Source organism: Bos javanicus, chromosome 21 (genome assembly GCF_032452875.1).
Source record: "Bos javanicus breed banteng chromosome 21, ARS-OSU_banteng_1.0, whole genome shotgun sequence".
Taxonomy (NCBI): Eukaryota; Metazoa; Chordata; class Mammalia; order Artiodactyla; family Bovidae; genus Bos; species Bos javanicus.
In genome coordinates this window covers 7743526-7760382 of record NC_083888.1, presented here as the reverse complement: position 1 = coordinate 7760382, position 16857 = coordinate 7743526, and the positions used below count along the sequence as shown (strand labels likewise).

At 47.9% G+C, this 16857-nt stretch overlaps 1 protein-coding gene across 1 annotated transcript in view; it reads right to left on the bottom strand.

Annotated features, from left to right (window-relative positions):
* The window catches only part of LOC133234716 (protein FAM169B-like), a 76099-nt gene extending 66319 nt beyond the window's left edge, over positions 1-9780 (bottom strand). The window contains exons 1-2 of the mRNA XM_061395607.1: positions 9586-9780; positions 6273-6372 (exon numbers count right to left, since the gene is read on the bottom strand). Of these exons, the coding sequence (XP_061251591.1) occupies positions 6273-6372; positions 9586-9780 (295 nt within the window). The remainder of the gene's footprint in view (positions 1-6272; positions 6373-9585) is intronic.
* Positions 9781-16857: the final 7077 nt, after the last annotated feature.

Here is a 16857-nt window from a genome sequence, read left to right as displayed (position 1 = left end):
GTGAACTACAGCTCCATAACTCTGTGTGTCTGTATACATACATATATAAAGGAATAAAAATAGTCCTTCCTGTGGATTCAAAACTACCACACAAACACTGGGGGATAAAGCCACGTCTTGACAACAAGTTTGCATTAAAATTCCAGGGGCTGGTTATGCCCGGTAACGAGCTGTCAGCTGGAGGTGTCAGTTTGGGGCTGGTTCTGCTAAAACGCCGAGATAAACGGAGGCTAATTTTGTGGAAACAGAATGTCCAAGAAAAGTGAGGCACGGTCTCACTAGCCACCCCTCTCCTCCCAGTTCTCTGGCACCAGTTTCCCAGATGGCTCCTGGGAATCTTGGTACAGGACCGATGCTGACTCAGCAGGGCTGGGTGGGGGGGGGCACAAGCTTCTAACAAGTTCCCCAGCGGACACCTGGCTGCTGGGCCACAGGCCACCCCCCTGAGCAGGAAGACAGGAAACCGAAGCCCGGAGGTGCTAAATAGCTTAACCCAGGCCACCCACTCATAAAGGGCAGAGGATCCACATCAAAGGAGCAGCAGCATGAGCGTGGCCGTCTTAAAGGGAGACGTGGGAGACATGGTGGCTGCCGCAAGCCTGGGAAGACCTGCTGTGTGGGATGGCCATGCCACCTGCCTGGATGGCCCCGGCAGGCCCATGAGGAGACATCGAACACATTGGTGTGGGCTCCTTAAGGAGAACATCCTAATGGAGCTGTCCCCAGAGCAGAGCAGGCTCTCCCAGGACACGGAAGCCCCAGACTAGACGCCAGAGCCCCGAACCACACCTTCGTGATTCTGGCCTATCTCTAGTCCATCTTCTGTGTGCTCAGTCGCTCAGTTGTGTCTGACTCTTCGCAACTCTATAGACTGTAGTCCATCAGGCTCCTCTGTACCATCGTCTTAGCCCTACCATAAAAGAGGCATCGTGTGCTATGATGATAAAAATAAATCTTACAATGACCAATCTTTAAATTCTATCTACGGGTACTCTGCTGGGAGACCTATTTCCCTTCCTTTTTTTGAAGGAGATTAACAAGTGTTCTAAGTGTTACAGCCATGTTAATAGGAAACAGAAACTCTTTTCTTGATAAACAAGTGTTCTAAGTGTTACAGCCATGTTAATAGGAAACAGAAACTCTTTCCTTGATATGTTTAAGACGGAAATAAAATTCAAAAGATCATCCTTTTTCTCCTTCTGAAATTCAGCAGTACCACTTAAATCATCTCAGAAAGCACTGGGCCTAACAATCTACACGCCCTTTCGACTGTGAGCTTCTGGACCCCTGCCTCCCTTCTCTAAAGCTTAACAGCCCTAGTTTCCTCGAGCCTTGTTCAAATGGTTTCAAGCCCTCTCATCCCCCTGTTGCTCTCCACAGATAAGCACCAGTTTGTTTCAGCTGCGGCTCGAGCAGCACCAAAGAGAATGGGCTGTAATTGAGCGGGAACATCATCCTTCCATTAAGACAGCCCCAGTCCCGTCTGCTTCCCAGCAGCCCCCACTGCAGCGCCGGGGCCCCCTGCGCTCCCAAGGATGAGAATCGCCGCCTGTTTCCTTTCCTCCGTGTGGTGTAGAGGTGCAGCCTCCCTGGCCCGTCCTTTATCTCTGGCTGCTTGGGGACAGACTGCATGATATTCATCCAATGAGGCAGTTTGGGATTAGCAAAAAGAACAATGGTCTTACCATTGAGAGTGGTTCCAAAACAAACTAGATGGCCTTAGTGCAGGGTCGCCTTCCCCTCCATAAGGTTTGCAAGCAGAATCTGCCAAGGAGGTAATTCAGCTGCGGAAGTCTGGCCGGCAGTTGATGGGAAGGCCTCCCATTCTACAACCCTGTGCCTCTACAGTGCAACACTCAAAGACAGAGAAGAACATGCAAAGATGCTCCATGATGGAAGAATATTTCTAATCCCACACTCGCTCTCTGCCCTGGATAGTCCAAAGCGTCAGATTTTCTGCCACAGATCATTTCATCCTCACAGCTACTCTTTGAAGTAGCTAAGGTGTCCCCATTTTGCAAATGACTCAACTGAGGCTCAAAGAGGCCAAACCATTTATCTGGGTCACCCAGTCAGTTGGCAGAGCCAGGACGCCAAGTCTGTTGAGTCCGATACCAAAGTGCACGTTCATCTCATTCTCTACAGGTCCCGGGAAGATATGAGAGGAGCAAAAGGCCATCAGCTGAGGGAATCTGGAATGCTAGGATGAACAATTTTGATTCGATATGAGAGGTAAGAAAAGACAACTTTTTGACTAGAGGAGTTATTTTTTTTAATCTTTGTAAACACTTGAGATCAGTTAATAATTTAAAAATAAGAGGAGTAGTGAAACAGGGGAAATAAATGAAAGCTAGGGTCCTGGGGCAGGTGCAGAAGCAGCTCAGGGAGGGAGGCTTCTGGCAGCCGTTGGCTGTGTCCCCTCGGGGACAGAAACTGATTAGAGAAACAGTCGAGCGTGAGCGCAGCAGGGAGCGGCCAGACAGATGGGATGAGGGCATGCGCCTCTCAGACCACCTTCACGGAAAGCACATCCCCAGCTTCTTACAGGAGAAAGCTGGAAGGCTGCGTTACCGGCAGACCTCGTTCCACTGCACTGCACTTTACTCTGCTTCACTTTATTGCATTTTTTTTACAACAAATCAAAGGTTTGTGACAACCTTCGGCCACTGTCGTTTTCCCAATGGTAATTGCTCACTTGATGTCTTTATGTCACATTTTGGTCATTCTCACAATATTTTAAATTCTTTCATTATCATTACATTTGTTATGATGATCTGTGATCAGTGATTTTTGATGTTACTTATTACAAAAAGATTACTATGACTTGCTGAAGGCTCAGATGATAGACAGCTTTTTTTAGCAATAAAGTATTTTTAATTAAGATGTGTACATTTTTTAGACACAATGCTACTGTACACTTAATAGACAATAGTATAAACATAACTTTTCTATGCACTAGGAAACCAAAGGATCTGTGGACTCGTTTTATTGCAATATTCATTTTACTGCAGTGGTCTGGAACCTCCACAAGGTCTCCAAGGCCTGCTTATACTCACATCTTCACAGTATTCTGCCATGAACATTAAGTGCTTGCCACCAGGGAATTCACAACTCCAGGATGTCTTTCATTTGCTCACAGGGTTACCAGAAGTTACTGTGACAATTAACTCATACACAGTCTCATCAAACAGCTCTGGTCCCTTTAGCTTCCATCTAACCACACAAACCGGAGAAGGCAATGGCACCTCACTCCAGTGCTCTTGCCTGGAAAATCCCATGGGCAGAGGAGCCTGGTGGGCTGTAGTCCATGGGGTCACTAAGAGTCGGACATGACTGAGCAACTTCACTTTCACTTTTCACTTTCATGCATTGGAGAGGGAAATGGCAACCCACTCCAGTGTTCTTGCCTGGGGAATCCCATGGACGGAGGAGCCTGGTGGGCTGCCGTCTATGGGGTCCCACAGAATCGGACACGACTGAAGTGACTTAGCAGCAGCAACCACACAAACAGGCTTCCCAGGTGGTGGTGGCGGCTTCCCACTTGCCAATGCAGAAGACTCGAGTTCCATCCCTGGGTTGGGAAGATTCCCTGGAGGAGGAAACAGCAACCCACTCCAGTATTCTTGTCTGGAGAATCCCATGGACAGAGGAGCCTGGCGGGCTACAGTCCAAAGGGTCACGAAGAGTCAGACATGACTGAAGCAACTTAGCAGGCACACAGGCAACCACCCACACACACAAACACACAGACCTCCATGAATGTCACTGGAAATTACAAAGGAACAAGGGCCAGCCTTCTCGAAGGTCACAGCTAAGCACATGGCTGAAGCGGCATGTGTGGCAAGTGGCAAGAGGCTCTATGGTACCACTGGCTGCTTGGGAGTCCACATGTCTCAAGCCACAGAGGGGCATTTACATATGATGCCCGCTTCTAAATACCAGAGGAAAGAGCACAAGGTGTGCATAACACCTGAGCGCTCTTTGGAAATCATGCAAAACTTTAGCAACCATTACAGAGCCCAGCAGCAGGAAAACATTTGGAAACTTTATTTAAAGCTCTATGAAACATAAAGAAAGGTCCAGAGTGAGATTTCTTGGAGCTTATGAATATTTATTATAATACATTCTCGAAAACAACCGAAAAATTAAGTACAATGGAAATAGGAAACAGATTTATGAGTCAGTCATATGTTTTTACATTATGCAAATGCAGTTAAAGACCTTTAACCAGAATATTGTTAAATGCCAGAAAAAGGCAGAGGAGAGGGCTGCTGATATTTGGACATCCTCTTAAAACTGGCAAACGATATTTTCAGAGTGTTTTGACAATCTGTGGGCACCTCCTGTTACTTTCACTAACCTGGTGCATTCAAGGCAAAGTAAGAGTCCTGGGGTTATCCCAGCCCCCTTGTTCAACAAGGACTTGGCCAAACAGGAATAGGAAGTGTGCTAAACCTTGACCAGAAAGCTCTCACACACAGTTCAGCCAACCCTAGCCCTGAAGCAAGGGGGAGGCTTCACCAACATGCCCAAAACTCCAAGACAGCTAACTAAGCACACTTGTGTCTCAGGATGAGTCATGAGAGAAGCACTCATGATAGATGTGTGCTGAATAACGTTCTGCAGTCAAGGATGTCACTCTGGGCTTTATGACACCTGTGAAACGGGGCATCCTCTGACTACAGACTTCAGATGCACACACAGGGTGAAAGGCAAAAGGTCATCCCCAGGGGAGCTGGTGAGTTGAAGGAGGCCCCTTTGCAAAGTGTAGTTGAAGATCCCTAACCCCAGACTTTCAGCAGACACCACGTCCTTGAGGAGGGGTAACTCACTAAGGGTTGGTTTGGTTTTTTTAATTTCTTAATATGCAAGCAATATATGGTATCTGCAGGAAATCTGTAAAAACACATTAAAGTATAATACAGGAGTAAATTTCTAAATAGGATTGACCTTATATTCGGGCTCCCCTGTGGTCAGAGATGAGGAGCTTTGCTTTCAGCTTGCTGGTGGTCTGGGCTCCAGGCAGACTGATGGGCTGGAACCCTCTCCCACCTCACAGTGCTCACCACCAGCGGCCCCAGACCCTGCCCCATGCAGCTTCGAACAGCCATCCACGCGAGCTCAGAGCACTCACCCAAGAAGCTGAAATCGGTCACAAACAGGTGCTTCATGATGCAGAGGAAGAATAAATGTGCTACTGATTACATAAATTTCACCACCAGAAACAAAACCCCACCAGATCATCACCTTGCAAAAATCCCGTACCCCGCACCAGCTGACCATCAGATGTTTCCTCATCCAGTCTGGCAGGGATAAGAATGGTCCCTGGGCTTCCCTGGTGGTTGAGTGATAAAGAATCCACCTGCCAATGCAGGAGATGCGGGTTCGATCCCTGGTCCAGGAAGATCCCACGTGCTGCGAAGCAACTAAGCCCGTGCACCACAACTGCTGAGCCTGTGAGCCTCCTCTAGAGCTCAGGAGTCACAGCTGCAGAAGTCTGCACACCCCAGAATCCGTGCTCGGCCACAAGAGGAGCCATCGAAACAAGATAGTAGCCCCTGCTCGCTGCAACCAGAGAAAAGCCCACAAAGACCTCGCAACAAAGACCCAGCACAATCAAAATAAGAAGAAAGAAAATTTTAAAAAAACAACAGTCCCTGCACTTCACAGGGCTGTGGTGACACTCCAGGCTGTGCAGGCAATGCTGTTATTAATAATAAGAATGGCAAGTGTGACACTCAGAAGCAGCTCTGAATACCGTCACCCTGGGCCAGAAAGTGTCTGGTGTCTTTAATACAAAAATCAATACATGTATCAATAAACAGAAACCCATAACACCCTCTACTGCTGCTGCTGCTAAGTCACTTCAGTCGTGTCTGACGCTGTGCGACCCCATAGATAGCAGCCCACTAGGCTCCTCTGTCCCTGGGATTCTCCAGGTAAGAATACTGGAATGGGTTGCCATTTCCTTCTCCAATGCGTGAAAGTGAAAAGTGAAAGTGAAGTCGCTCAGTCGTGCCCGACTCTTAGCGACCCCATGGACTGCAGCCTACTAGGCTCCTCCGTCCATGGGATTTTCCAGGCAAGAGTACTGGAGTGGGTTGCCATTGCATAACACCCTCATGGATCTCTAAAAGGTAAAAATAAATCACTTCCACCTTGACATTCTAAGTCCAGCCAAAGAGTAGAACCATCACTTCTGAGGTATTTGATTCCATTCATTGCAAACAAATCAGAATTCTCATGTATTAAATACATTAATACCTACTAACCTGTCTTTGTGTCCTGGGGATTAACCAAGACCAAGATTTTGTGTTGAGGTTCATCACGGTGCATGGTGCAAAAGCAAACAGACGAAGCTTCAAGTTTAACCTGAAAAAAATAACAAAATCACCACTTGGTTCTGTCATCACAGTAAGGGCACAAGAAACTGCTGAACAGTTAAGCTAGCACACCGCTCTTTGAAAGAACACTGTGGCACAGAGGGTCCTCTGCCAGGACGGAGGCAGCACAAATGTGGAACCTCAGGCTCTCGGAGCTAAATGCAAGCGCAGCCTGACAAGGGCCCTTCCTCTGTCTCCCCCAGCAGCCCCACTCATCCCCTCCCTCACCTGGCTGTCTCCTCAGTCCTCACGGCCTCTCCTTCCATCCCCTTCTGGCCCCAGCAGGCTTCCCACCCAAATCCCTCCTGGGGCTCCACCTTTGAAAGCCGGCGGCCACATGAGGCCGCACCTGCCAGGCTGACCTCAAGGATCCTCCTGTGGTCACTCTGTGCAAACAGCCTGGACAAGCCTGGGAACTGACGCGAAAGTCACTCAGTCGTGTCTGACTCTTTGCAACCTGATGGACTAGACAGTCCATTGGATTCTCCAGACCAGAATACTGGAGAGGGTAGCCTTTCTCTCCTTCAGGGGATCTTCCCAACCCAGGGATCGAACCCAGGTCTCCCACACTGCAGGCGGATTCTTTACCAGCTGAGCCACAAAGGAAGCCCAAGAATACTGGAGTGGGTTGCCATAACCTCCTCCAGGGGATCTTCCCAACCCAGGGACTGAAGCCCGGTCTTCCGCATTGTGGGCGGATCCTTTACCAGCTGAGCCACCAGGGAAGACAAGCCTGTGCCCACCCGCAGTGCCAGGCTGCCTGCTGCCCTGGCTCAGGCCCCTGCAAGCATCCTTGAGAAGCCCACACCCTCTCTGGGAACCCAGGCCCTCCTCTGGCTCTGAGGTGCCCAGGGGGTGAAGACCCTCAGCGCCCAGCACGCGTTTGCTCATGACCCTGAGGGACTCCAAGCAGGGTCTCTGACACTGGGCTGCCTTCTCTCAAGTGCCCAGGTGCCAAGTCCTGTCTCGGCCATCAAACCCACAGGCCTCAGCTCCCTGAGCAAAAGGACAACGCATTCCACGGCAAAGTCTGTTTTGAAAACCGAGGAGAGTGGAAGAGGATGAGAAAAGGATGTGTGGGCTGAGTGAGGCAGGCAGGCTGCCTGTAAAGGTTTACAGCAGACCTCCACGGTTTCAGAGGACTGCTTCTTAAAGCCTGGGGCCCGTCATCATTGTGGCGCCTGCTCGTGCTCAAGTCACCTGAACAGAGAGTCCCTGAGTTGGCCCCTCAGACTCACCCAGCGGACAGCCGTTATAAGGCCATTAGAAACAGTATGTACAAAGCATCGTATCGACATGGAAAGATGCTTATTATAGACAATATTGTATTCCCAGTGTGATCTGCATGTTAAAAAGGCACGCCCAGAAATAAAACCCAACAGAAACACTCCAAAGTGTCCACAGCAGTTAACATGGGTGATTTTATTCTCTTTGTTCTTGGCTGTAGTTCCCAAATAGTATACACAGAGCATACACTGTTCTATAACCAGGAGAAATCAATAAGTATGATTGTATTTTAAATATGATAAGACAATTTCAAGACTGAAAACAGAGCTAATTATGAAAAGAAAAGGTTCTGGGCAGGACCAGTGTGATGCAGTATGGTACATCCTTATCTTGTCTTTTCTTGTTTTGCTTGAAAAAATTTCTCTGGGATCAAAAAGTTAAATTTGCTAAAAGCAAAGAGGATATCCATAATCATCACAAATCAGACTATTTCAAAACCTGCTAAAGCAGTAGGAAATAGCTACCCTTTGTTAATTAATTCCTAAAATGGTAGGAAACCAAATGATTATTTTCAGGACTCTTCTTTTTTTTTTTTAGAAGGAGGAGACGCAAATTGGTGGAAAGACATTTCAGCACTTCTATCACATTAAAACAATTCTAGTAACGATCTTATTTTATTATGATTTTTGCTAATAGTAACACTAAAATGATTCACTTTGTGAGCATACTACATATTAGAGTTTGTTTTGTTGTGTAAGTAATGTTGTAACCCATAAATAAGCAGGAAATAAACGCTAATGAGCAGAAGTGCATCCTAAAGTGCTTCAGGGCTAACTCCTGCATTTCACCACACTTCTCAGATTACCCAGCATGCCATACTCTGTCCAGCAGTCCTCAGCCCACCAGCCCCCCGCTCCCCAAGAGTAAGCCCCCCAAGAGTGAGCCCCTAGCCTTGACTGAGCACCTGCTCGCCTTCCGGCACACCTGTCGCTAGGCGGCGCTGAAAGCGTGTGCGTACAGCCACCTCCCTCTGCAGATCCAGAATAAGGAATCACCCTTGGGAGCTGGATACTTCCAGGAGTTGATTACAAACAAGCATCTCCGAAATCTCAAGAAAGCCACACTAGATAAACTGTACAGCCATTGTTTTAATTAACTCTCGAACAACTTCAGTATAGCAAAATAAAACCCTGTCTTCCTCAACTAACTTTGCCTGCCAGACAGCAACAACTCCTGGTATGAGTGAACTTATATTTGTATAAAACAAGAAAATCTTACCTCTTTCAACAAACCAGCCTCAAATCTGAAAAGCAGGTAACCAATTTAGGTACAGTCCAAGATTCACATATTCTTTTTACTTACTTAGGGGGGGAAAGGTCTTAAAAATAGCACAATTATTAAATTTCACCCATAATCCCACCATCCGAAGTTTTCATTTCTAATTTCTTCCAGTCCATATTCAAAGCATAATTTTATCAGTGCTAAAAATCATAATTGGTACAACTTCATTCCAAATCACAAACTTTTAGGACTTAATCAAACCTTACAGACTAGAGGTCAGTCAATCCCCTCATTTACAAATGGAAAAACTGAGGCCAGCCAGACAATACACACAGCATCTCATTTAATCCTCAGAACAATAGTATGAGGTAAGCACTGTTATTGTCCCAAATTCTGAGATAAGAACAGCAAGACCAGAGAGGTAAAGTCACTTGCTCAAGGTCACACAGCTCTTAAGTGGTAGACATGGGATTCACAGCAGATTGTCATGTTGACTGCCTTGTAGATCTGGACTTACCCTCCTGACTCTAAAATCTCAATCCAGGATTCCTTTTGCTGCTCAGAGTGGAATCATTCTAGTATTCACTCCAGAAGGATTTTTTTTTTTTAATGTGCAATACTCTTTCACTAACATTCGCCTTTCTAATAAGTTAGATTATACAGAACTCTCCACCAATGAGAAGATCACACATACCTGCTCCCCAGTGGGAAGAGAGAAAACCTCTGGTGAGGGCCCCTCTCCTTCCTCAAGCATGGCATAGTAAGCCAGAGTCGCTTCCTGATGCCCAGCAGGGTCGTCTTCCAAAATATCCACAGGGTAAATGCCTGCTGGGGGATAAAGAAGGCAAAAAAAAAAAAAAAAAAAATGACATGAGCTCCACTCTTTCATTGAGATAAAGGTCACTTACTTCTTGAATATGAAAAAGAAGAAAAGCAGCCAATTGAAATTTGCTCTAAAAATTACATTCATCTATTTTTTTTTAAGTGTAAAAGGAAAAAGCACTATAGCAGCAAGAATCAAAAGAAAATAGAAGATAGCCCTGATGTTGGGGTTGGCACTCACCCCCAGAAGACATGAGGTTCAATGCGAACCCTCTTGGACCACTGCAGAAACTTTCTTTATATCCTCAAATTATAAAATGGTTTCCCGAGTATTTCCCAGTAGGGTCAGCCTGGCCACATGTACCCTGAGAGTGGACCCCAGCGGGTGAGAACCTTGATAACTTGGACAAAATCCAGCCTGAGTAATTATTTTGCCATCTTACATTTGCTTTGAAGTTGGTTTGCCAGTTCTCCTTAAACTGAGCTGCTCAACTGTAAGAGTTTAAATGTACTAGTTAGTATGAACTAAGAAACTACATGTGCAAACCTATATGGCCGTACAAAGACTATTGCAGATTAATTCGTAAGTTATCTCCTGTCTCTACTCAGCATCTCTTTCTTATCTCTTTTACAGGAAAACTATATCCTTGAATAATCATACACTCTGGGCGCATACAGTTCAGCTCAGAACCAGCAGCTGGTTTTCCCTTGAGATGCTAGCTCACCTCTGACGGGCACACCCCTGGGGTGGGGAGGCTCTGTAGCCCTGCCCTCCTGCGGTCCCCCTCCTCTGACGCACCTCTGGGCCTCCCGTGGTGGGAAGGGTGTCAGAGTAGCTGTCTTCTCCTCCTCTTTCTCCTTCCCGCTCCTCTGCCTCCTCAAGAGAGGTAAGCCTGCACATAAACACCCACTGAAATACCAGCTTCCCACTCTCTCTCAGAATCTCCATTCCTTCTGCCAGCCACTTTTCAGGGAACAGAGACTGCTCTCAGCAGCAAAAAGTTTCATGTCTCCAATTCACCAAGTTTGCCTCTGATGACTTATACGGCCATTGACTGGGGGGAGTGCTCGTAGAAAACAGAGGCTCTCAAGAGCAGGGCTGGACCAGGCCTCAGCCCTGCCCCTGACTCTTCTCAGTGAAAACGTCACTGGCACACACACAGTGTTGAAAAGATAAGTAAAAACACTCTCCCACTATCAATTTTAAGTATTTGAGTGTGAAACACATACCCCCAAAATTACAACTATAAATACACTGATGCAAATGTGTCAAACAGGTGAAGAATTAACAGTCCATTCAGTGACGATGAACCAGGCAGCGATGAAGCTGGGGGTCTCCTTCTAAACAAGGTTGTGCCTCTAGGCAGTGGAGATATCCTGCTATGGAAGGCACACACTGGGGTGTGTGTGTGCATTTGTGTGTGTGTGTGTGTGTGCATGTTTTCTCTCTACACACACACACACACACACACACACACACACACACACATTCAAGGAGGCCCAGGTTCCTTCTTACTATGATGGGCCAGGAAGCCCCTAGCAACCGCTCAGACACGGCGGCCAGGCAGAACCAATACACACCCCCACTCCCACTCCTTGCCGGGCACTCTGGACATTGCAGCTCAAAGCTGACAGATCCAAGCCATGTTGGATGGCTCCTTACTGGGGGACCCCTTCAAATCTGCCACCAAAGTCTCAGCCTGCAGCACCTCTCTCCAATTGTCCTGATGCCATCAGTTCAAGGCGTCAGCATCTTGTAATGATAACCTCTGGCCTCACCTCTCCCCTCCGCCCATCCTTCTTCCATCTGCCCCAATAAAAACACTGCAGCCCATCCCTGGTGCCAGGTGACAGCAGGCTGCTCAGTCCTCCCTGCCTTCGATTTCACTGAGTCCAGCCTAACTCCCATTTATGGCTGAGAAAACTGAGGCCTGCAGAGGCGACCAGCTGGCTAGTCAGCGGCAACACCAGGACAGGAAGGCGTGTCTGATCTCAGAGTGTGTAAAACAATCTGATGACATGGTGACACCATCCAGACAGCCTCCTCTGCCAGCCTCACAGGCCTTGGCGGGCCCCCTCCCCGCCTTGCCATCCTGAAGGCCCATCTCAAGCTCCAGCACTCCTGGGGCGCTCCTGGAGCCCCAGAAGCAAGGGCTCTGAGAGCCCCTGAGTCTGTGTGTGAGTCCAGCTGGGCCTAGGACGGGACCTGAGGGGCCCTGGCTGTCCCACCCCGCCCTGCAGGTCTGTGCACACCCGAAATTTCACAGCTTTTCACGGCCGTCAACAGGGGACCCAAAGACCCCTGCAGACCCTAGGAGCGGTGGTTCTCTTTTCTCCCAGCCCTGCCTAACCCCCAATACGGGCCTCTCCCTACCGAAGCCTTTTTCATCCCACGCACTTCAGAAACATGGGTGGTTGTTTAGCTGAGCTCTCTGTTCAGACTGCTATTCATCCAGTTGATCCCGTGGCTTCCCACAGGTATGAAAAACGATTCCACGCACATCCCGGTAAATGAAGGAAAATGCACAGGCAAGTGGGCTGCTTCAGCCCCGGGCACCCGACTCAGGCCGCGTGGTTCTCCCACGAATGCAGTTTCAATCCGCTGCCTTTCTCCGGACGCCCCCAGGAACACCGTCTGGAGGAGCAAGTGGAAATCCCACTTGGCCTGTCCTCTCTGGCGCCAGCCCGCATCTTGGGAGAGGTGTGTGTCAGACGCAGGTCTTCGGTCCACTCCAGTGAGGTTGAGGGCTGCCAGAAGAGCCTTACAGATACCCCCTGACCCTGCCCGTCCATACACACACACACACACACACACACACACACACACACGCATGCAAGCTGAGACCCTTGGCGACAGGGGACCGGGAGCACAGTGTAATCGCCCAGCTTTTCCGGAGAGGCTCAGGAAGAGTTACCTCACCTGAGACCCTCTACTGGGTTGCCCCCGAGGCTGTCACAGCTTGCCTGGCATCGGCTCTGGTCGCATGTGGTCAGGAGAAATGCAGTGAACATCTTTTGCTCCTTGAGCAGCATGAAATCATCCCCCGGCCGGGTGTGCTGCCGGACTTGGGAGAGCCCCTCAAAAAACCCAGTGGGCACCCTGGTGCCTCAGGGCGCTACTGCTTTGCAGCCCAGGGGCATGCCCCTGGGGGGTCTTCTCCACAGAAACCCAGCGAAGTCAATCAGCCAGATGGCGTGAGCATGGGGCTGCATGGGGCTGCCTCTAGGAAAACACTAACCGTCCAAAAAAGGAATATCCAAACATCTCAATACCCACAGCAACGTGGCCGCCATGCTAGGTTCCCCTTCAGAACTCTAAGCTGGGCCAGACCCCTGCACCTCGAGAAGGAAGAAGCACCCTGAGCCAGCCAGGGACAGCGGGGAACTGTGATCCTGCAGCCTTTGGGGCTTTAATTCCTTCTCTTCTCTCCGGGGAGAAGGCCCCATCTGAAAAGTTTGGGCAGATTTCCTCTTACATGGAAAATGCTTGGGTGAGCTTTCTGGAAAACTGGGTGGGAGCAAAACCCGGAGCTGCTTAAGGTAGGAGAGGGGAGGGGGCCTCCCCAACCCAGGAGCTACACACAGACAAGCACACACACATAGGCCCACACACAGGAACAAACACAGGCACACACACACAGACACACATAAGCACACACACAGGCACACCCACACACACAGGCACACCCAATCACTCACACAGGCACACACAAACACATATGCACGCACAACCATACACACAGGCACACGCAAACACGGGCTGGTGAGCCCCCCTCACACAGGGAGGAAGGAAGCCCCCCGCCCAGCCTCCCCGAGCAGGGCGCTCCCAGCGGGCAGGAGGCCGCAGGGAGTAAACAAGTCTGAGCGCTTTCCGCATGCGCTCAGGCAGCCCGGCCGGCCGCCCAGCTGCTGAGGGAAGGCAGACCCAGGCAGGGGCTTCCAGAAGCAAAAGGCTAAGAGGCTTTAATGGTTTGAACCCAACAGGAAATATTTTTCCAAAGCCAAAAGAATGTAATCTTTTCAATGCAATGTAAAATGCTTTCATGAAAAAAGGCACACAGTTGAAATGATAATTCAGTGCAGACCGTAAAGAAATTGAAATCCCCAAACCAACCCCGCATGTAAGAATTCACTCTAAGCACATGTTGGCTCTGGTCACCCGAAAAACAAAAGCAAAGGTCTGTCTTAAAGCATTCTTCCAGGGAAAATGCCAAAGTCATTCAGAATCTTCATACCAAAGCTTGAGCTTCCAGGGCTGGTAAGGGGCCTGCCACACTCTTCCGAGCCACTGCCCGTCACCCACTGCTGATTCGTCAGCCACGCCACCAGTCCTAGCATTCAGAGCTTTTCTAGCATTTCTTGGTCCTCTCAATGTAAACACCAAAGCCAACTAATGAAGACTTTGAAAAGGATCAACGCTCTGCCCCTAACTACCGATTCAGTATCACTTGCAGGATATTCTTTCCAAACACCACCTCACGCCAAAGATTAGGAAAATTCTTCCATTTTAGCAAAGTGCAACTTTTCTCGTTATGGGTCTACAATTAAGAGAAACATTAATAAGGAGATTCTAAATTCTGCTAACCCCACTCTTGAAGAAATCTGACTTTACTGAGAGCCCCCCCACCCCCACCCCGTCAGTAACCGCGTGGCGTATGTCACTGGAAAAAACTGGCTGGGAGTTGTCATTCTTGAACTACAGAAAGAACAATTCTTGCTCATGATTATACGTGAAAACAATTTTAAGGATGCAAAATTAGAGTCTGCTACTTTTGTTTTTAACAATTGGCTAAGAGCAGATATCACTTGCACAGAATTTTTCTTTCTTTCTTTCCTTTTTCACATAATCAGGCTGGTTGTTTTCATCCAAAGTAGTTTGCTTCTAAAAGGAAATTGTTAGAAGAAGGAAACCTTATTACAGGAGAAATCTGCTGAGGGGCGTTAAGTGCCTTCCTCTGAGCTGGGCAGAGAGTTCACCTCCTCCATGCCAACCAGAGAGAGGGCATCTGACAAGAAGTCTCTGCACCCAGGTGTTCGGCAGGGTAGTGCCTAAAGGAGAAGCTTTCCAAATGCCACCTGCATGGCTTAGAATTCAGCAGCAGGAATTCGGCAGGGTCCCTGATTCCCAGTGAAGCATGCACCTCAAAAATGCACTTTCAAGCTGTCTGCTTTAAGAAAGTTCGGTATTCACAAATGCAAACTTCATCTTGACCCTCCACAGCACACCTCAAAACTGAGAACTACTTTTAACTTGAAGTTTGATTACATTTAATTTTTAAAGAGGGCCATTGCGCACAGCGAGAAATACCCACAGTTATGTGAGTGAGTGTCTGGGGTTTATTTAATATCAAAGAATCCAAGGTTCCCAACTTCCCTTGTATCCTGCCAGCATTTTCACACATATATTCTCTGGAACACTAGCTTCACAAGACAGGCTGTGGAAGGAGGTTTCTGAGACCAGCAAGTTGGGAAAAGGGGACCTGCTGTGATGCTCAGAGCTCACTGCTGGAGGTTTTATGCACCTATCAGCAATCAGGACATTTAGAAACCTTGCAGCAATGGGATTTTCTTAATCCAGCGTTTATCTCCCAAACTTACTTCACTAGGGACCCCTGCTCCAGAACACTAACAGATGACAAATGACACCTTAAAGAAAAGTGAGATGACATGATGTCAGGGCCAGACAACCCATCACTCTTAGAGAGCAAACATGCCAATGTCTGCAGCCCAAGAACCACAGGCAAGGGGAGCTTGGTGTCAGCAGAGCAATCCTCCACTTGGAGGAGGCGAGAACAGAAGGTGAAGCAAAGACACACTTGGATATTTTTGTTGGTTTTTGAAGAGCAGCTGATTGCCAGAATATTCTTAGCAAAGAATTGAAAAAAAAAAAAAAAGTTGGAAGACAGAATGTAGAATATGTTAGAATTTCTGAGCAGATGAGCAAAGTTGTCAGGGAACAGAGGCAACGCTGAGAAAGGTCTGCAGGTGGTAGGTAGCAGGGTAGGTTTCATCGCCGGGAATTGACAGGGAGCCTGTTGCTCTGTTATCACAGATTCAGTATTGGCCAACTTGCAACTTGTCACTGCCTTGGCTGAGAATAAATGACTTGTCCCACCCAAATCTAAGATGGTAAAATATGCAGATGTCTTTGTGTGCCACCCACACAAAGATTTATGTAATCGTAATTGCTTTTAATATGAAGGTCTCATAATCTGAGCATTGGTGCATCTTATTCTTAGGCGAATGATACAAAGATAAAACTATTTTTCCCTCTGAATCATTCAAAAGGAGATGCGATGGGTCTGAAACAGACTGTTCCCTTTGCATTCAAAGAGGTGTCACTTTGGGGGACAAATGTGGAGCCCTACGGGGGCAGACAGGAGGAAATAGCATCTCGAATGTCTCACAAATGGTAACAGAAGAGGGGGCCTCACCTGATATAGCTGCAGGAAGCTCAGGCCCACCTTGCCCCTGAACTTGAGCCCTTCCACCCAACGTGGTCAGCATTACGGTGCCCTATTTGTCTAACCTTTACCAGGAAGGAAGAGGGCTTTGGCACATATTCAGGAAAACATGGAAAGCCTGATTCTTTATATCCTGAATTTAACTGACCAGAAACTTGTAAAAATACCAAACTCCAGTGTCAGTAACACCACCACAACACGTGGCAGTCCTGAGCTGGTGGGAAAATGTGGTGGGGGAGGGGACAGCTGTCCAGCATGGAAGCAGAGCCCTAAACCACACAGCACACAACGAGAGGAAAAAAATAACTCATCACCAGCATGCTTTTACCCAGTAGTCACAGAATAACATTTCTCAGAACCCACCGAAAAACTGTGACTGTTAGACGACTTTATAAACTTTCATCCAGAAGTCACACATCCCTATATGTCCATCTATTACACTGCTAACAATAATATTTCTAAAGAAAACAAAAGCTGGGTCTCTATCTGTCATGTTCAGCCCTGTGCAAAGCAACAAGGAGAACTGAAAGTAAAATAATCCTCAGTCTCCATGACACAGTTGTAGATTAAGCTGGAGCCTCTTTTTTTAAATACTCAGCCTTATCACCCAGACTGCTACACATGGAGAATGAATGGAGAAGAGAGAAATGACCTTAAACCTAGACAGTGAGCCACTTAGC